A 22,833-nucleotide genomic window follows, 5' to 3' on the forward strand; every position below is an offset into this window, starting at 1 on the left:
CATCCTGGTTGGTTTGTTTGTTTGTTTGTTGTTTTACGCCGCACTCAGCAATATTCCAGCTATATGAAGGCGGTCTGTAAATAATCGAGTCTGGACCAGACAATCCAGTGATTGATATCACGAGCATCGATCCACGCAAATGGGATGGATGACATGCACCAAACCAGTCAGCGAGCCTGACCACCCGATCCCGTTAGTCTCCTCTCACGACAAGCATAGTCGCCTTTTACGGCAAGCATGGTCTCCTGGACTGGAGACGTCTTGAATATGTAGAATTTGACAGTGAGGATGAATCACGTCATATGAAGAGACATGAATCATATCATATCAATACTCCCACATGGATTCTATACTAACCATCTGATCATTTTCACAAGCAAAAGGTCAACTATGTCTGTCCAAATATTGTTGAAGTATTGGCTTTTTTGTTGTTGGAATCATAAAGCGCCTGGTTTTGCCTTACATCATTTCAACGTTCAATGACTTCGTTTCTATAACACGTGGAGGCATATCTCAAGTGACGTAAAAGATATGACGTCAGAACGGAATTACCTTTGCGTATGCGCCCTGCGTATACGTCCAATTTGGGGCAGACTCAATTCGGTCGAAGACGCAAACGTGCAGAGGTGCACATTCATACACAAACCAATGTGTTTTGACCAGCTGCTTTCTCTTGGTCAGAATTGTACAGAGTACGCCGCGCAACGCATACGCAAACAAACTGTTTTCAGCTCAAGTGCATTTCTCTCTTTATTGTAGCCAAATGTCTGATGAAAACGCTGTTATTCAAGACTGCATAGAAAATACACTTAAGATATTTTATTACCAGACTCCATGTATACAATATAGAACGTCAACAACAGAGATTAACCAGTCTCGATTATCCGACGGAACAAATTCCACTTGGCGTACAAAAATAACAAACCAGCGGCGAACCAACAAATGTCTAAAAGATAAAATACACTCTGAACGAATTAACGGAAAAACGTAACTGTGCTTGAATAAAAATAAATATACTCTGAAAATAAATAATGCATCTTTCAATACATATTCGTGAAGACATTTAAAGGTCGTGATTCACAATTTCCACGTGCATGTTAATGCACGGCGCATAATTTGAATAACTGCGTGTTGTTGGGAACCTGATACTCACACGTGTTTTTTGTGAGTGAGTGAGTGAGTAAGTATAGCTTTACGCCGCTTTTAGCAATATTCCAGCAATATCACGGCGGGGGACACCAGAAATGGGCTTCACACATTGTACCCATGTCGGGAATCGAACCCGGGTTTTAGGCGTGACGAGCGAACGCTTTAACCACCAGGCTACCCGACCGCCCCGTGTTTTTGTTATATTAACAGCCCACAATGATCGTTCAGCAATAAGATCCGTACCTGTGCGACGACATTGTTGTGTTTGATCATCTCATCCCTAAATACAGAGAGCCACTTAATTTGATTTTGTTGTGGCCATTTTGCCCCAAAGTTAAAAAGGAATCGAATATGCGTTTCCAAAGTGTGTCACATTCATCCCTTTCATGCTTTAAGTGGTCATTTTTCTTCAAATCAGTGCAAACCGTTTCAGCCTCCGAGAGTGTAGGATGCTTCAAGTGTCGCTATTCTCTTGATAACACATGGACACCAGGAAATTGAAATCAATAAAAGATTGATTTCATGTTTTACAAAACTCTACAAATCATTCCATACGAACAAAGCAAGCATATCAAGTGCTTTTAATCGGGTGCAGGCTAAACCGGCACCTCAGCAAAACGTCACCGATTTCTCGGGCGAAAACAGCACCCCATTTGGCGAAAACGGCTACTATTTGTCGGAATACACACAATCAAACTTGTGTATTCAAATTGGAGTAGAGGCTAATTACTGATGTAAACATGTTTTAACATTTCACAATTACTGAAAATGTGAGTTTAATTTCATTTATTTCAGTACCAAGGTAATTAAGAAAATAAGGTGGCGTTTTCGTCAGACAGAAGTAGCCGTTTTCGCTTCAGGCGAGGTGACGTTTTCGCCAGTCGGTGCCGTTTTAAATAGAACCCCTTTTAATTTATTTAGTTTTCATTGCATTTTGATGCAGGTGACTTCGGAACATCTACCTTAAACACAAAACTAACGCTTGGTTTACACTCGTGAAGGAGTCTCAAGAATGAATGCCTCACATGAGAATTTACGATACCATAAACAAGGGGGTTTGTGGCGTTGCCGAGGAAAAACATGTATCTAAGGAGAAGAAACTGCGTGGCGCCAAATATATCAAACCAAAATGGCACCCAGGTTATCAGGTATATCACAGTACACATGAATAACATCTTTGCGGTTCGATAATGAAGCCCAATTCTTTTGTTCCTTATTGAAGTTCCAAGGGTACCTCCGCTGGCACATTTGCAATCTTCGACAAACGATGTCTCTTTCTGATCGGAAACTTCCGAACAATCGCCTTTAACAACGCTCAAGCTATTGTCAGCAGAGCGAACACTTTCGTCCTCGTTTCCGATTGTCGCAATTTGTCGATTCTGTGTAGTTCTCAACTTTGTTCTTTTCCACAGCGTTGAATAAACTATCGCGTAAAATATGACAATGAGTATGAGAGAGATGAAGAATGACAACATGAGAAGACTCTGGTAAAGATACGCTACCAGGGGTCCGGTTAGTGATGTCGTAAAGTGGCAGAAGTGGGTCGCATTTCCGGGATGTGGAAATTGGCACTCAATATCCCTGACTTCATCAGCTGTTACAAGTGTAAAGATCATGACTGCAGGTGTTGCTAGGATACCACTTATTGTCACGACAACTATCATTCCACAGTTCACTTGCTTAACAGTGAACCGTTTCGCGAAATGACACACTGCAAAATATCTTTCCGCTGCTATGGCAACCACTGTTACATTCGATGAAATGATGGCGAAGTGTCTAAAATATTCGAATAATCTGCAGGCAATACCCGAATACACCAAATGAAGTTCATAAACCAGTGTATATGGCATAATAAGCATGCACACTAATAGGTCTATCAGCGCCAGAATTTTTATGAAAGTATTTGACGTTTTTTTATCCTTTCGACGAAAATACACAACGAGCACTGGAATATTTCCTGCCGTTCCGACAATCGACAGCACACAAATTGCAATGGAGAAAAGTATGTACTCCGGAGTGTATATGACGTCATGGATGTTCCTGCGGTCACGTCCGGTTGTGTTCATGTTGTCCAACATGTCAGCATGGCTTTCTGCCTGTCCCGTCAGCTGAAAGAGCAGAATTCTAGTGTTAGTTACTCCTCGTGGGTACAGTATGTGAAGCCCATTTCTGGTGTCCTCGAACATGATATTGCTGGACTATCGCTTAAAGCAGCGTAAAACAATACTCTCACTCACTAATTGTTAGTTACATTTATGATCCAATAAAATCGACAAAACTGTTTACGATTATACCATTAGCATGTGTTTATTTTGTTTGTTTTTGTGTTATTTAACGCCGCACTCAGCAATATCCCAGCTATATAACGGCGGTCTGTAAATAATCGAGTCTGGACCAGACATTCCAGTAACTGACATCATGAGCATCGATCAACTCAATTGGGATACGATGACATGCATCAACCAAGTCCTGACAACCCGATCCCGTTATTCGCCTCTTACGACAAGCATGTCTTGCTGAAGACCTATTCTACCCCGGATCTTCACGGGTCCATGTGTTTATTAATCAGAAACAAATAGTGATGGTACCAGATGTTTTGCGAAAAGATGAGCGCATCTGATGGCACCCTATAACAAACACATGCAAAGGCATGGCACGTGTTCATCTGGAGAAACACGGGACCATATGGCACAAATCAAATCAGGGAAGCTGTTTAGGGACCGACCATTTGATATTTTTTCAGCTTCAGCTACAACACCTGATATTTTTTGTATTTAAAACTATGCCTGACAAAAACACAAGACTACTTGCTTTAAGACTAGTTGGCCCAGCATGACGTGTGTAGTCCACCGCTCACTCCCAGCCGAAGGGAAGGCCAATTGGGCAGAATATTTCCGTCGTTGTATATTGATTTTAGGCATGTGTACGATAACACACTCAATGCTGTGCTGCTTGAAGGACACTACATTGTAGAAATATCTCGGTGTCTCTAGAGCCCGCTCGTTCGTCTATAACCATTAGCGTGTAATGATTGCACAGTGCAGTATGCAACCACAGAATGCCGTTAAGAAGCGTCGTTAATCTTAACAAAGCTTTTAAAGCAGTATAAATTTATCAGTTTGGAGGTGGGTGGTGGTAACTAAAAAATGTTACATGTGTATAGTAGTTACCAGATATACTTTCATTGGCAGCTTCCTGTACGAAAGAAACACTACTTGTCGTACAGCAACACATTTTAAACACATAGACCTTTACGAACATGCAACATCTTTATTTGTAGTCCTTCACGCTACCACCTATGCTACGGAGACTGCTATCGTCACAAGTGTCAAATGTCCTTGTCATCATTAACCGAGTTTGGTTAAATTGTTTGGTTTTTATGTTGATGTACCAAATCTTGGTGTTGTTTTTTTTGTTTTTTTTCGGGGGGGGGGGGGGGGGGGGGGGGGTTGTTGTGTTGTGTTGTGTTGTGTTGTGTTGTTTAACGCCGCACTCAGCAATATTTCAGCTATATGTATATGGGTTATGCAAGTGCCCGTATATTTGATTTGCACATAATTTTCAATATATATTATACATCTTATCCATCTTTGCCTTATTACCAAGTGTTATGCACTTTATTGTAACAGGTTTTAAATTCTAAACATGTTTTAACGTAAAACATTTTAAAATTCGAACTATGTTCGAACGTGTTTAAACTTTAAACATGTTTAAAATAAAGACCCCATCGTCACCAGTCACTGAAACATTTCATATATCTCTGTCTATCATTCATAAACAACGGAGACTGTTATCGTCACAAGTGTCAATTGTCCTAGTCACCATTAACCGAATTTGGTTAAGTTGTTTATGTTGATGTTTTACCAAATCTTGGTGGTTTGTTTGTTTTTTGTTTAACGCCACACTCAGCAATATTTCAGCTATACGTATATGTGTTATGCAAGTGCCTGTATATTTGATTTGCACATATATTTCAATATATATTATACATCTTATTCATATTTGACCAATTGCCTACTGATATGCACTTTATTGAAACAGGTTTAAATTCTAAACACGTTTGAGCATGTTTATATTCGAAACATGTTTTAACTTTAAACATTTTAAAATTCGAGGCGTGTTCAAACATGTTTTAAGGGTGTGAGTGGTTGGTGCTACCGTTGGGGCAGGACATGCTTACCCTTTTCGCGAACACCTGGTGTCATCACCGATCTTCAATGGTCCATTCATACAACTTCCACATCATGGCCCTTTAACGCCAAATGGAATCTGTTTCGGGGGATAATTTATTCTCTTGCACAGGCAATTTATATTTACGTGTTTAAATTCTGAACATGTTTAGATTATGGGGTTATTATGTTTGGGTGGTGTTTAGGCTCTGAGACGATACCTCATAAATGCGTTTAGATAGAACTCGCCATATGTGTACATGTATTCGGTTTAAGATTTAAACACATTCCAAATCTTGTTTAGACCTAAGCATGTCTTGTCTGTGTTTATATTCTAAACATATTTTTTACTTCGGTCAAAGAATCCCTCAGGGATAATTTTTTATTTTAAATATGTCTTGCATCTAAACATATACCCTAGATACAGTTAAATGTGTTCAATCACACTGTATAAAAATACTGTAAGACCGATGTGTTTAAAAAACATCAGGAATATATATGACATATAGGGGAAATATACGTGAATCATTACGCCACGAGTTGACAATTCTTTTAACTGTTTGCGCGTAGACATGTCATAGCTCTAAAACCACTATAATTATGGACTGATAATAGTGATTTTAGAACTATGACAAAGTTCTAAATTCACTACAATTAATCCATAATGAAAGTGACTTAAGAACTATGACAGACGCAACCCAGTCGCAAAATTGGCTACGAGAGGGGCACGAGATGCTATTCGGTTTGTCCCGTAATAACACGAGTTGATCACGAATAGGCTCCTCAGTATTTATCATAATAGAATGAACATGTAATACTCTGTACTATCGAGGATGTAACAGAACCTGACCGAGTCATTTCTCCCTTGTCCAAATATGTCTACCGTTATGAATCTACAAAACGCTGATATTGGGAGATTTGTGAAAATATAATTCGATATTTATTAATGAGCGTAAGGGATAGTTTTGATTTGTTTTGTTCCTGTATTGAACTGAACTGACTACAAGCAAACTACAATATTTTATTTTGTTTGTTTATTGTTGTTAAACGCCGCACTGGCAATATTCACTTTATATGACGGCGGTCTGTAAATAATCGAGTCTGGATCAGACAATCCAGTGATTGACATCATGAGCATCGATCTACACAAATGGGGTACGATGACATGTATCAACCAAGTCAGCGAGCCTGACCACCCGATCCTCTTAGTCGCCTCTTACGACAAGCATAGTCGCCTTTTACGCCAAGAATTGGTTGCTGAAGACCTATTCTACCCCGGATCTTCACGGGTCGTACAACATGAGTGAGTGAGTGAGTTGGGTTTAGCGCCGCTTTTAACAGTATTCAAGTTATATCACGGCGTATCAGCTTAATGTGGGAGGAAAGCCCGACGTGATGCAGGTCTCAGACGTTTACCACTTCGGTGAAACCAACGAGCACGGGTATGGTGCTGACAAACCTAGAAACATAATCGGGGCGAACCGAGATTCGAACCCACAATCATAGGTTTCTGGCGTGCCCAAGGGACGCAACTCTGCACAGCGAATCGCGGCGCCTTAGACGACTGGGCCACCCGTGCCCCCTGTACAACATGAACATATACAAGGATATATATGAGATGTTTACACACTGTAAATATTGCAAGATGCAACGCATAGTCTCAAGAGAAGTGGTCACATTTCTATCAAGCAAAAATCAATCTTTACCGGAATAGCCCGGGATTACAGAGGGCTAATCCCTGTGAAGATGATTAGGCAAAAGGACCACTCTGAAAATATCCCTTAAAAGCTGCGATCTCTCTCTAGGTTTTATCACTGACGTCTTCTGCACTTAGTGAGGACGCAAGCCTGCAAGACACGGGAATGAATCTTCAAAGGGGGTTATTTCACTTTGTGGATTTAAGAACATAACTGGATCTGTGCTCTGAAAAAAGTGGTTTTCACAGCGTAAGCTTCCAACCTCGTTAACGTGTATTTTTAAAGACCAAAACATTGTTCTTTTCTTTGTCTTTGTTTGTTGTTTTACACCGCACTCAGCAATATTCCAGCTATATGACGGCGGTCTCACGGTAAATAATCGAGTCTGGATCAGGCAATCCAGTGATTGATATCATGAGCATCGATCCACGCAATTTGGATCGTTGACATGCATCAACCAAGTCAGCGAGCCTGACCACCCGATCCCGTTTGTCGGCTTTTACGACAAGCATAGTCGACTTTTACGGAATGGGTTGCTGAAGACCTATTCTACCCTGGATCTTGTTCTTTTCAATTCGACTCGAAAGTCACGAAACTTATCTCGTTTTTAGTTTAATACTTTCGAGACATTCTACAGCTGTTGTAGGACAAGTGCGTTTTGTCCCGGTGCTGGTTTACATTGCGATCTTAGCGATTATAGCTTCTCTTACATAGCATAAAAACACTACTAGGAAACGCTTTTTAGATAAGAAATATATTTCGTTTGCAACATATACCGCAATAACGTCTTGGATATATATGAAGCACGTGTGAAGAACAGATTTATTGCTTTTTCGCCCCAAAACCCAAATAATAGACACAGAATATCAAGAAGGCATTGAATGAACGCATTCGGATCATCTCTGTGCCGTTTGATAACACCTCGGTCAGCTGATGAGTCGTATTATAACATAATTTCACTGTCAACCGTATATCGACCGATTCTTGCTCACTAGTTCGGAGAAAATGACACTTATGTAATAATGTTGTCCATAATTTAATATGAACAAACATTATGAAAGGGCCACAGCTGTCGTCCGATTGTGTTGCGTCACGTGACAGTTACGTGAAATAGTGAAACTAGTGAGATGATGGGATTAGGGGGGGTCGAGCGAGAGTATATTGGGTAATCTCCATCTCTTATGACCACGCCCAACTGTATTTTAACCATTGTTATCTGATTTATCAGGAGAAAAAGTTCTTTGAATCAAGATGGATTCCTCTTTGTTTTTCTGCACGAGACCATTAAATATAGAATGCCAGCGCCAGAGAATAATCAGTCTCAAATATCTGCCTTTCTTGGAACTCTGGCAGTAATGATCTTTGGTAAATAAGAAAATAACGAGGTATAGTTATGTTCCTGTCAAATCTATTGAGCACGTTTTCTCTCCGGGACGTCTTGAAGTCTGCGGCAGGGCTTCTGACGCATCCCACTGGACCTATCAGATATCGCGACCATGAAAGACACGTGACACATTTCACAGTATTCGAATAGATTATTTGTCGAAAGAAAGTTTTTCACAGCGCCACAATCACATAATTATCGGTTGTTTTGTATCCATTTTCGTGTGAAAAAGCCTTTGCTTGAGCAATCCCATTAAAATCCGATCTTAGTTCTCGCTGCCGCTAATGCTACCATCACACCAAAGTAGTTCTATCCCGTTCTACCCCGTTCTATACAAAATACTAGAACGGGCTGTGATCGCGGTAGAACGCGTAGTTTGGCTTAAAATACGGTGCTAGTTCGTTCATAGACAGTACTCAGTACGTCTATCTCGTTCTTAGCCAGTCTGCAGTCCGAGTCTATCGTTCGCGGATTATTCTATGTTTATAGTCTGAGTGAAGGATATTTTCAATCAAGCAGAGTTATTCGATGAGAAATTTCATTGAGGCCTTCGCGGTTTGATTGACAGTGCCATGCGCGGTATGACATGACAGCCTTGGAATCAAACGCCAAACCTTATATGACGTTATCTCCCAAAATAGCTTTCAATGAATTCTCTATTCTAATTTATATACGCTCTTCTGTGTAGCTTTGGCTTTTGGTAATATATACAGAAGTTCATCCCAGCTTAAACCTGCGAGTTCTTCTACTACATCGTCACAACTCGCCCATTCGGCTTATTCCGGAATGATACGAGTGGTCACGAATTAATGTACCAAAGCGTATCTTATTCTCAAGATGACCAGTTTTTCTCGATAATTTGTTTTCCTCAATATCGTCAACTTGTATGTGAGGTGAGGTGCTTGTACTAGCCCGGTCTAATGCCGGTTTTATAGTGCTAGCTCCCTGAGATACCATGCCTCAACTTAACACGTATAAACCCCACTCAGACATAATACACTGACTCCGAGCCGACCAGTCCTAGTTTTAGACCCTTAATGCCAGGCACGGAAAAAACAAGTACCTTCTATTAACGTCTTTTGGTATGACGAAGTCGGGGATCGAACATCCGACCTTCCGCTCACCGGGCGGACGCTCTACCACTAAATTATGAAGGATGTTTATGTCAGAGTTGAATATCAACCATTCTACAATGGTTTGTTTTATTATGAGTACAGTAAACTACGGATATAACGAACTCAAAGGGACCACTAATTTTAGTTCGTTATAACCGTAGTTCGTTATAAGCATATATACAGCATAACTACAGCAAATAGTAGGGACAAAAAAGTAAGTTCGCTATATGCGTCAGTTCGTTATAAGCGTTTACTGTATATGTGTATCGATTAGCGAGTCGATAAAACCTCAAAACTCTGAGGCATGCTCATGATGTCAACCACTGGTTTTCCGGCCCAGATATGATTAATTACAGACCAAGAACATAAGGACTAGCATATTTACTCATCCAAACGAGTGCACTAGCACCAAACTTCCATCCTTAATTTAACCTCACACTTAGCTGGATAAATAACAAGAACTGTCTGTCTGAGGATTTAAAAAACAACTGTTAAGGAGTTTTATATGTACACTGATACAAGATATGGACTAGAAAACATAAATATTGATTGCATTTGGGTCTGAGTAATAAGTTACCCGTCTGTCTGAATCCCCTCTCAAATTAGGTCAAGGTTGTTTGATGACGTACGAACGCGCACAGTGTTGATGCGGGTGCGTAGTATTTAAGAACAAGAATTGATGTGTCAAAATACGTATTTACATGATATCTCATTTAAACGCTTTATGTTTTTTAAACCACCCAAGTAGACAGGAAACAGACGTTATTTACCATATCAGTTTTTTAAAATAATATGAAAAATCCAAGATATACTTTTTTCTCTACCGAGATGTTTCGAATGCACAGAACCCCACTTCTTGGTACAGAGTTTCAAATTAATGTTTGTTGTTTAAGGTTGTTTGTTTAAGGTAATTTGAGATATTATTTAGATGCTATAAAATGGAGATTCCTACGCGGATTCGTATGATGGATATGAGTTAGGTGTATATTTTGGTTTCGATCAGCAGTTATGAAACGGCCATGACTGCTGCCAGATTGTGTTGTGCAGTGTTATAGTGAACTGAATTAGTGAAACTAGTGAATCTATGATGGCCGAGATGAACAAACAGGGTGTGATTAACTGTGAGCCTGAGGACAACGGCGCCATTATAGATTCACTAGTTTCACTAATTCAGGTCACTATAACATATTCTCGTATAAATCCTCTCAAAACTTGTGAAACCAGGGATTGTAGAAAAATCAAATCTTCGCCTGGAATTTGTAGTTTCCGCGAAAGAATCTTGTGGTCCAACACAAGAAGCACGTTCAATCAAAAAGTGATCAGGGTCAATTGAGAAAAACCAAATCAGTCCAGAATTTATCAAACACTTGACTTCAGCAAAAACATTTTTATTTAATTTTAAGTCAAAGTCTGGTTTCCCCTTCTGATTTGAATTGCTCTTTTGGCCTGTTTAATCATACTCTGGTACATTCCACCCTGATGCGGGTTAAGTGGAGTTGTGAAGATCCATTTCATTCTGTGTTTCTTACTGAACTTTTGTATCTCATGGCAGTCTTCTGCGAACAGCCTTTTCTATTTCACTCTGTGCTCCCGAAAAGAAGTTTCATTATCAGATATCTCTGTAGTTGACCATCCATGACTCGCTGCAAACCGTCTCATTGGACGTAGACAGGAGTCTGTTGAAAACTTTCTACTACTTCCAAATGTTTTGGACCGCCTCCGTGGTCTAATGGTAGAGCGTCCGCCTGGAGAGCGGAAGGTCCGGGGTTCGTTTCCCAGCCGCGCCATACCAAAAGACGTTAAAAGATGGTACTTGTTGTTACCCTGTCTGGTGCTCGGCATTAAGGGGCTAAAACAAGAACTGGTCAGCTCGGAGTCAGTATACTGTGTCTGAGTGGGGTATTCATGTTGAACTACGGCATGGTACCTCAGTGGGTTAGCACTATAAATCGGCATCAGTCCGGACTAGTACAAGCAGCCACACACACACACGTGCATACACGTCGCTACATAAGTGCAATCATCTTGGACGCGACGTTAAACCCCATTTCACCTCACCTACATTTTAGTGAACGAGAATTTTGCGATGGATTCTAATATTCATAGTAGTATAGTTTGTCAAATTTGTAAATATCACTATGAAATAAATTATTTATATATTCAATGTGGGGGGAATGTATTATGTATTTAAACGGTTACATTCCTCAGTTTTAAAAAAACAAACTTAATTCATTTGTCATATTTGTTCTCTCACTGAAAGTCGTGATGAACATGTTATATTCAGTTTTCTGTTCCCTTTTGTGATGAGAGGTGCTTGCAAACTGCACAAATAGCAACATAACTACTTGACTACCTCGTTACCGTACGTTAAGTCTTTATTCATTCAGTATCACTTTATATTGGGGTGCTTGTAAATTGTACAAATAACAACATTATTAATTGATCACCTTGTTTCAGGAAAATCAACCAAGTTCTCCCTGTGCAGAGTTGCGTCCCTTGGGCACGCCAGAAACCTATGATTGTGGTGTTTGAATCCCGGTTCACCCCGATTATGTTTCTAGGTTTGTCAGCACCATACCCATGCTCGTGGGTTTCACCGAAGTGGTAAACGCCTAAGACCTGCATCACTTCTGGCTTTACTTCCACATTAAGCTTACACGCCGTGATATAACTGGAATGCTTTTAAAAGCGGCGTTAAACCCAACTCACTAACTCACTCAATATATATATATATAAAGCACAGTAAAGTTCTAACTATCAGGCACAATATAGTAATAATTAAATTAGTGGAGTAAGATTGAACACAGTTTTAATTGGCTAGCGCTCACCACTCGTACCACGTACCTGAGTCTCATCAGGCCATAGATTGATTGATAATTAAAAAGTTTTATAGGTGTTCGGGCAACTAGGCCCATTTACACCTTGCCCATAAAAAAGGTTTCCTAATTACCTCGATAGTTCATAGAGTAGTGAAACTGCCACACGCTTATATATAAGCAAGAATGACATTTTGAACGTCATGGCGAACGATATTTCCAGAACATAAAATTCCAGCCAATGAGTGAGTGAGTGAGTGAGTTTGGTTTTACGCCGCTTTTAGCAATATTCCAGCAATATCACGGCGGGGGACACCAGAAATGGGCTTCACACATTGTACCCATGTCGGGAATCGAACCCGGGTCTTCGGCGTGACGAGCGAACGCTTTAACCACTAGGCTACCCGACCGCCCCCCAGCCAATGACAGGTCAATATTGATAACTGTTAGAGACTCAACCATTGCCTTACGCTGATTGACATATTTTTGACAATGAAGTAAATAATTGTCAAGCTGATTACACACTGTAGAATGTGAAGAAATGTCTTTATTAATAACATTGAGATAAGCACCAAGACCACAATGCCAAAGACGAAGTCTGGTAAATAGAACCTCCTCTCTCCGATTGTTTCGAGATACAGTAAACTACGGTCATAACGAACTCGCTTATAACGAACTGACGGATATAACGAACTTACTTTTTTGGTCCCGACTATTTGCTGTAGTTATGCTGTATATATGCTTATAACGAACTACGGTTATAACGAACTAAAATTAGTAGTCCCTTTCGAGTTCGTTATAACCGTACTATACTGTAGTTGGAATGTTTTTAAAAAAGGCTCGAAGCCAAAGAGATGACGTCCTTTTAAGGATGATGCCCATCTCTGTTGCCATTTAGTTTTAACATGGATCCTACTCATTGTGCCTAATTCTGCAGGGGAAGGTAATATATCCTTTTTTCTGACTCATCAAAGTCTAATGCATCTCTAGCCAATTTATCAGCCTTCTCATTACCAAGGAGTCTAGCATGAGAGGTATCCATGAGAATTCAACATCTAAAAGATCTTTACTTATAGTTCATTAACAAGGTCGAGAATAATGTTGATTAAGTCCCGTCTCGCTGGGGAGAACCTACCTGAATTGCTTGTAAAGAACTGTCAGAATCACTAAATATGACCGCAGACACAGGCCTTAAAAAATAAATCCAACGCAATCCTTCAATGATAGCTCCAAGTTTAGCAGAAAATACTGACAAGCAATCAGCCAATCTTACAGAAATTTCTCGTTTTTTACTAACAATGTAGACACCAGCACCAACACGACCGGGCACTGGACACTTAGATCCATCAGTGTAGATTTGCATTGCATTTATCCATTGTAAACTACGGATATGTTCTTCAGCTTGGGCTTTAACAAGAGGTGCTGGGTCAGGTTTACTTACTTGTGCAAGTACATCAAGATAAACTGAAGTAAGTTCAAGCAACCACAGAGGGCACAGGTGGCCCAGTCGTCTAAGGCGCCGCGATTCGCTGAGTTGCGTCCCCTGGGCACGCCAGAAACCTATGATTGTGGGTTCGAATCCCGGTTCGCCCCAATTATATTTCTAGGTTTGTCAGCACCATACCCGTGCTCGTGGGTTTCACCGAAATGGTAAACGTCTTAAACCTGCGTCACTTCGGGCTTTCCTCCCACATTAAGCTGACACGCCGTGATATAACTTGAATACTGTTAAAAGCGGCGTTAAACCCAACTCACTCACTCAAGCAACCACGGTGGCTTTTCAGGCAGAGTAGTAATATCAACTAGGTCAACGTTACGGACATTATGGTAAAAAGCAGTTCTCTGAGAACGCATCCCAAAAGGGCCCATAACGATTTTCCAAGAGTAATGAAAATATTCAACACAATCATTCAACACAGTCGTTGAGTGTTTAGTCCTAAAAGATTTCAATTTTAACATATACCTAACTTCTAACAGTTCACGTCTGAGATCAATAGTCATTTCACCGGAATCAACTTGAAAAGCCTCGACAGAGGTGGTCCTGAACGCTCTAGTACATAATCTTAGGGCTTTCGACTGAACAACGCTTTTTGTGTGACACTTGCAGATCCATAGGCTAGACAACCGAAATCAAGTCGAGATCTAATGAGGCCTCTATATAACATTAATGAACACTTCCTGTCTGCACCCCATTTGATACTGGAAATACTTCTCAGAAGGTTCAGGACTTTAGTGCACTTCTGAATCAGATAGTCCATGTGTGGTTTCCAGGTGAGCATCTTATCAAACCAGAGACCTAAAAGCTTGACTTTATCAACAAACTCCAAATCAGAACCACACAAGTTTAATTTTGAATTATGAGGAATCTTCTTCCGAGTAAAAATGATTGTAGAAGATTTAGAAGCTGAAATTTTAAAACCCCTACGTACACACCATTTCTGTACCAGATAGAGTGATTGCTGAATGCCTTTGAAGACAGTGTCAAAATTACTGGACTGTTTCCACAACGCTCCGTCATCTGCAAACTGTGATGTTTCAACAAGGATACTGATATGCTCAAATAAATCATTTATCATGACATTAAATAATGTTGGGCTGATCACACTTCCTTGAGGAGTTCCATTATCTAACATGTAAAAATACCAATGCGAACTTGTATATTTCTACCCCTTAAGAAATCTTTTTTCCAATCAAGCATACGTCCACAAACTCCAAGTTTATACAGTTTTATCACCAATCGTCCCTCCACAACATGTCATATGCTTTTTCAATGTCAATGAAAACAGCCATTAAATATTCAGTGCTACCTAAGGCCTTTTTAATTTCAGTTTCAAGTCGCACTAAATGATCAGCACAAGATCTATTTTTCCGAAAGCCCGATTGAACGTCTGAAAAGAGATTGTTCTTTTCCATGAAGTAAACCAGACGGTTATTTATCATGCTCTCCATTATTTTACACATGTTAGAGGTAAGAGCAATAGGTCTGAAGGATGTGGCTTCAGTAGGATCTTTACCAGGCTTCGGAATTGAAACTGCTATTGCTTCCTTCCAAGAAATGGGAAGTTTGCCTTCAAACCAAATATTATTAAAAAGTAAAAGCATGGTTTCAAGGCTGATATGGGGAAGATGTTTAAACATATCATAACATAATGAATCATCACATGGAAAAGTATTTTTTCGTCCAGAAATGGCATTCTTTAATTCCTGGAAACTAAATAATGAGTTGTAATCAGCAATGTGATATGTTAGACAATGTAAGATGTCTGAGAATTCTGATTCAAAGTGTTTCTTTATAGAGTAGAAAGTCTGAGTTAAAGTTGTCTGTACTCGATACTTTTTGAAATGACTGTGCCAGAGCGGTACTCTTGTCAATACTTGTTGTTGCAGGCGTGTCTTTACCAATAGACGGAATACCACGATTGGAACATGAAATACCAGAAATCTTTTTCACTTTCTTCCATACCTGAGAAAGAGCAGTACTGAATAACGGACATGAAGTTGTAACATATAGTTACGTGACGTCATAACATTTAGGAGAACCATGACGGCACAATACCAAGGTGACAATGGACAAATAACTTACGCCTTTACATTTAACTTCGGCGCTTATTTATGAATAATTACATTTTTGTTGTGTTCATTGAAATTCCTGCATTCTGATTAGCTGAATTGGTCACGAGTTATTGCATTCATTTCCCAATGAATGTAAAAAAATAAGCCACGCCCACCGAGGCGCACTTCTTTTATTAGTGCGGAATGTCGGGGAACCCAATATTACAGTCGAGGGAATTCCCTTTCTGCTAACGTGTATCGTCATGCACGGGACATTTAGCGACATTCATACATATTCATTGTCAAAACTACCCTTTGAAACCGAAGGCCAAGAATGAATGAAACAGCAAACGTGCAGGCTCGCTCGCCTGTTTTTTTCTCGCTCGCCTTGGTTCTACAACTTTCATGTCTTCGGGTTTCATTTCTGCTAGCATTTTACCAACTGTGTTTTCCAGTACTCAGGGAACTAATGTTTGAATCTGGCGGTAACTGACCATGTCATTTAAAACAGCTGCCTTCTCCCGGACATATTTCTTCCGGTTCGTTACAGTCTGACTGTTGCAGTTCTTCTCGCCTCTTACCTTGATTGACAGGTATAATGAACATTGTTTTGATCTTATGCTCCGTTGATTGGTTACTGACTTTGTAGGCGTGTCAAGTTATGTGCATAAATTAAACAATCACCTGATTCATGTCACGCCACAGTATGTATTCCTACACCTGGAATGTTTATCAATCTTGTCATTTTTGTCTGCTTTGATATATACAACTATTTTTTGGTTAAACTATTGTAGATAAAACATATTTTCGTTGTCGAATTTAATCATAAGCATTGACTGTGTATTTTATTCGGTTCATTGAGGTATGAATCGAAAAACCGATGTGCAAACTTTTGTAAGAATCCGCTACGCAAGCTCCGACCTACATACAGTTTGGCCCTGACTCTATGAAGGTTCATACTCCAATGAACTCACACAAAGTGAACGTCAATTCTTAAATGAAATGTTGCTCTTTTTTAAGTAATGTAGGTTCATGATAAACATTTTTTAGCTTAGATAGCGTGAAAACTAAAAAGTTGCCGCTTCCACATGTATCTAAATGTTCACTGAGTGGAATCGTGCGGTTGTGTGGCTGCTGTATTTGTGAACGGTGAAGATTCATTCTTCTTTTTAATTTAAGTTCTGGAAAGATATACTTTTCATTGCATCCACTACAAACAATCAAGTGAACAACATTTCTAGAATCACAAGTCATATTTTGTTTAACAGTAAATTTAGTTTCCTTTGTAATTTGAACTGAACAGCCTTCAATTATATTGCTGCAAGTAAGGCAACGTTTGTCACCGCACTTAGAAACCTGTTTAGTGATGATAACAGAATCAAATTTAGAACTTGTCAAAATCTTTCTAAGATTTTTGGGTTGTTTTGGCTGTTGATAATTTTGTATTTGGTCAACATCTTCTCCATTGTAATATTTTGATTCAAAATAGGCAGGTATGAACCATGGATAATGTTTTTTCATATTTAGGGTTGAAGGTAGATACTAGAGTTAAATTATTCCCCATATTGTTTTCTTCAGACTTCTCTCAGTTTTAGTTGCTCAATACTTAACGCCTTCTGTATGCTATCTTCAGTTAGCTTTGCGGGATAATTTTGATGCAGTAGGAAACTCTTAAGTTCAGCAAGGCGGGAAGTTTTAACATCACTGCCAGAAACAATGGTACAAATACGTCTTGCGAGACAGTAAGGGATATTACGTTTTGTATGATACGGGTGACATGATCCAAAATTCAAATATTAATGCGTATCAGTATCTTTATAAAAGATATCAGTTTGTACAAATCTCCCAGATATTAAATTGATTCTTACTTCGAGAAAGGTTAAACTGGATTCGCTTTTTTCCATATCGAAATTGAGTGACGCATTAAGTGAATTTAGAATTTCATGAATAGCTGTACGTTGACTTTCACTGGTTTTTAATATGATTAAACAGTCGTCTAAAAACCTTTTCCACGAATGTTCAATTTGTTCTTTCATAGTTTCACCAAGAGTATCTCTAACCTTATCATAAAACATATTCTCTAAAAATCCCAAAACAAGGTTGGCATAAGACGCTGAGTACAGCTCTCGGGTCCAAAACCAAACCAAACCTATCTTAATGTGAATTGATAGGCCTTACTAATCTTAAAAATAATAAAGACATTGTAATACGATAAAGGAGGTGCTATAGTTATTATGAATAAATCATTTTATCAAAGAAAGATAATAGTAATACGATAAAGGAGGTGCTATAATTATTATGAATAAATCATTTTATCAAAGAAAGATAATGTCCATTATAAATGATGATCAATATTATAGCAATTCTAGTAAAAGAGAAGAAAAATCTGTCCAGAATAAGGTTAAGAAATTGTTAGATAAGTATGATGACGAAATTCTAGACAAAGAAAAGGACCATCTTTCCAATTTTTAACCTAAGACCGCTAATGTTTATGGCCTATCCAAAGCACATGAAAGTAAATGTATTCAAAGGGAAATAAATGATAAAAAGTGTGAAGTTATTTCTATGGAAAACCCCGATGATTAACCATATAGAAATATTATGGGAGGACCCGAGAGCTGTACTCGGCATCTAAGCAGTTTCATAGATATTATTCACAAAGGGCAAGTTCACACGGAAATTAACCTATTTTTCTTGTACTTTTTCCACATTAAAAGTGTTAACATAGAAGTGTCATAAACAAAAATATAAAAATATCACAATTAATTAACATATTTTTCGCATTAAAACGATTTATATTTTTCACATTTACCAAGTGTTCTATTTCCACAATAAAAACACCATGGCTTATGCCCCTTGCAATATGACGTCATTGGTGCCAATTGATAAACATTATGACGTCATCATGCTTTGTTAGAGCCGCTTCACGTGGTGTAGGTCTAGGTGTGTGATTCTAGCGTCTCAGATGCCAGCCAGCATAGTGTTATGCTGAGTCACCACTGCGCCGGAGTGTGTCGTAGGCCATGTTGTTTTACCGCAAACTGGTACTTGATATCTTTTGCGTTGAGAATAGACAGGGACCCAGTTGAATTGGCACCAATTACGTCATAATCTAAGGGGGATAACTCAGGCCTGTTTAGCTCGAAAAACGAAGGCCTCATAACGGCATATCATTTTCACACTATTGTGAGCTTCCTACGTTCACTGTGAAAAAAATGAGTGTATATTTTCAAACACAGATACTAATTAATTCTAAAATTGCGTTTTGTTTAGAAAAAGAAAGAAAGTGATTTTTGCGTGTACACTTCCCCTTTAAGTTTTCTCAGGGATGAAATTGAATTTTTAGGTAAAATTAAGTAAATTAAAAGCATTACAGAACAAATCTATCAGATGAGGATGAGAAACACGTGGAAAACAATTCCCTTTGCAGTTTCCACCCTGAAGAAATAACCTCATTAAATAACCGTGGGTCGATAATCTTGTATTGTTCTAAAAATAATGGAGAATTGATTCAACAGAGCACGATCGGACGAACTTCAGTCTCCTTAATGATGCCCTCATTAACAGCAAACGCCATTACTGATAAGATATCCACGTTATTGAATCACGATTCGTGGTGAATTAAGATAATAATACTTATCTGTAGTTTGAAAGTTGGTCTGTAATGAGGCATTCTTCGTGAAATGAGGGTTGTGAAGGTATCAATTACCCGAGTTTCACGGACTAAAACAATAGTTATATTGAAAGAAGCAAACAAATTTGCGATAACTGTCATTTGGCGAAACAAAAGGAGCTGAAAATTTGTTCGTGGTTTTGTGATTGTGTCCGAAGTAGCTTCACGTTAGTGCAGCATTTGCTGTAAACACAATGTTTGTCACGTCGACAGCATATGACCTTCAAACGCTGACAATCAGTTGTGTAAAGGGTTACATCATCTGAAATTAAATAGCTTTTTATGTCTTTAAAAAAACCCACATAAACGATTCTGACCATAATGTTAACTAATTTCTTTAGAGGGGTCGGCCATCAGTACAAAAGTAAGACACTTCAACGTAACTGCGTACAACGAAGATGACAAACATCTTACACCTGCATAATTCGGACTTTTCTCACCAAAACATTATTTACTGCAATTACTGCAAAATATGATTTTTCCTCAGGTCTTACCCCCAAAATACTTTTTTCGCTTGTCCTGCTCGATCCGACAATGATGTGTTGGGAAAGGAAATCTGAAGCAATGCCTGAATTATTTTATAATAACGTTACGTAATTTTAAATAGATTGCCAGTATCCATTTTTGTCGTCTAAGGCGCCGCAATTCGCTGTGCAGAGTTGCGTCCCTTGGGCACGCCAGAAACCTATGATTGTGGGTTCGCCTCCCCGTTCGCCCCGATTATGTTTCTAGGTTTGTCAGCACCATACCCGTGTTCGTGGCTTTCACCGAAGTGGTAAACGTCTGATACCTGCATCACTTCGGGCTTTCCTCCCACATTAAGCTGACACGCCGTGATATAACTGGAATACTGTTAAAAGCGGCGTTAAACACAACTCACTCACTCTGACATAGCCCAACTGCACGCTTTTCCAATTCTAGTTCCCGACACTGACATTGTCTCAGATCAGACATGGCGGTGTTTTTGATTATTTGGAGAGATTATTCATCCTGCCTGTCATGCTGTTCTTAGACTTTGGCCGCCGAGGGGGCAATATTACAGTCACTATAATCTCTTTCATTCGTAAACCAACGGAGTAATATCAATACGCACTCTTATTGCTAATGCGTAATGTCTCAAGCAAGTTCCCTGCCGTTGAACTATTATTACTCAATACCCAGCCTGATGTAGAAAGAACTTATCTCAAAGGTCAACGCTGTATGGAAACCCAGTGAGAAAGGCATGATTGTAGATTATCAGTGTGCAAGGAATATCGATCTTGCGGTAACCAAATCACTACAATGAATCATCATTACATAGTAGTGTACAAACCAATTCTACTTGTATTCATTCAACTGGAACGCGGTGTTCCAGAGAAACGGAGCATGAAAAATGCGTGTAGCCAAAACATCAAGAAATAAGGAAGGAAGTGATGAGTATCCTCAGGTGATCCTAATAAAACAACATGTTGAAGTGTTCTCTAAGATTTGATTCTCACATTTAACAAAAATTTACAAGAAAATAGGAGCAGGATTTATGCCATGAATTCAACGATTAGGTGTGTGAAGATACGACGCGCGAGGTGAGGTGAGGTGAGGTGAGGTGAGGTGAGGTGAGGTGAGTATGTGTTTGGCTGCTTGTACTAGTCCGGACTAAGGTCGATTTTATAGTGCTAGCCCACTGAGATACCATCCCGCAGTTTAACCAGCGTCTACAACCACATTTAAACACTGCAGGTACAAGCCCTCTATAGGCAGGCTGAGGAGGCACTACAGGTAGCTCAAAGGAGGCAGAAAAGAGGCAGAAGCATTGCCATGGTGTTTCAAGGGTTGCCGTGGTCGCCGAAGGGAGGCACGGCGGTCGCCACAGTCATCGTTCAATGCACGCTGTTGGTCGCCCAAAGGACGCACGAGGGAGGCAGAAGCATCGCCCAGCTTGACCGGAAAATATTTCAGCAGAATGCATCTATTACCTGGAGACCACTGGGCGACCACTGTGCCTTCATTGTGCCACCTTTGAGCCAACGTTGAGCAACCAACCTCCCCGACGACCTTTGTGCGACTGTTTTGAACATTTTCAAAAATTCGCGGCGACCATGGCGTCTATGGCGCTGTCTGAACCTCCTGTGTACCACCTTGGAACGACCCAGGCAACCATTCTGCCTCCTTTGAGCCTCCAACGAAGACCTGGCAAATGTTATGGTCGCACACGGGAGGCACAAAGATCGCCATCCTGTGTAAAGGCCCCAATACTAAAAGCCAGTGACCGTGATGATCCATGATCTCCGAGTCAGTGTACTGTGCCTGAGTAGGACAGCCTCGTGGGCTGGTGCTATAAAACCGTCATTTGTCCGGACTTCAGCAACCCATGCTTGTTGGAAGAGGCGACTAACGGGATGGGGTGGCCAGACTCCGTGACTTGGTTGATGCATGTCACCGTATCCCAATTGCGAAGATCGATGCTCATGGTGTCAATTACTGAACTGTCTCGTACAGAATCGATTGCGGCGTTAAACAACAAATAAACTCAACTGAAAACTAATCTAACTGATATAATCCCCCATCCACCTTACCTCACATACATCAAAAAACATTAGCAGCTTGGGTCAAGACACATATGAGAAAAAAGCTTTTCAATTTCCTCTCAAATCAACTTTTTTGACACAGCCTCACTTTTATACTACATACAGATATAAGCCTAAAACATGAAGAGTTTGAAAGAACAAGGTCTATTTCTCATTCAGATGAACACATCTGATATGATTCGTAAAATATTTCCTAAACAGATCTTGTAGACAAATCAGGACCCTTATAATATACCTTGTCCTTAAGTTACTTGGGTAATGGCATTTCGTACAAAGGAATTGTTATAAAAAAGTAGCCAACTCACCGAAATCTTCATTTAAGACACGAACATGGCCTGGAAGCATAAACGAATTTGACAGCGCAGTAATTCCCAAGCATATAGCCCGACTTGAGAGGTTACATAACACTCCCGCGAGGAAACAGGTTTCCCAAATTACCAGCGATAAGATTCTGTGTGATTGATATAAACAAATTAGGAGCGAGCACATTGCCTTGAGTGTTCTACTACTTCAGTGTGGGGACAAGATGGGGAGGGCTAGGACATCGTGCTGTGGGATCTATGTATAGGGTGGGGGTGGGGGTGGGGTGGGAGGGGGTTGTAAACAAGGGGAGGGGACACAAGAGGTGGAAGGGTTGCGATGCAATGTATCACTGTTACATAGGAACTACAAGAGTTTGATTGATGCGTTAAAAATTAAACCGATTCTCTTTTA

The 22,833-nt window shown here is 39.8% G+C and overlaps 1 protein-coding gene across 1 annotated transcript; it reads right to left on the reverse strand.

The window, feature by feature from the left end:
* Positions 1–871: 871 nt before the first annotated feature.
* Positions 872–22,551, reverse strand: LOC124117582 (growth hormone secretagogue receptor type 1-like). The gene is made up of 2 exons (XM_046479542.2): positions 22,425–22,551; positions 872–3,257 (listed from the first exon to the last, which is right to left on the reverse strand). Exons 1-2 carry the CDS (start codon positions 22,434–22,436, stop codon positions 2,067–2,069), a joined length of 1,203 nt encoding a protein of 400 aa, XP_046335498.2. The 5' UTR covers positions 22,437–22,551; the 3' UTR covers positions 872–2,066.
* Positions 22,552–22,833: the final 282 nt, after the last annotated feature.

This window comes from Haliotis rufescens, unplaced genomic scaffold (genome assembly GCF_023055435.1).
Source record: "Haliotis rufescens isolate VD_foot unplaced genomic scaffold, xgHalRufe1.0.p SCAF_6, whole genome shotgun sequence".
Taxonomy (NCBI): Eukaryota; Metazoa; Mollusca; class Gastropoda; order Lepetellida; family Haliotidae; genus Haliotis; species Haliotis rufescens.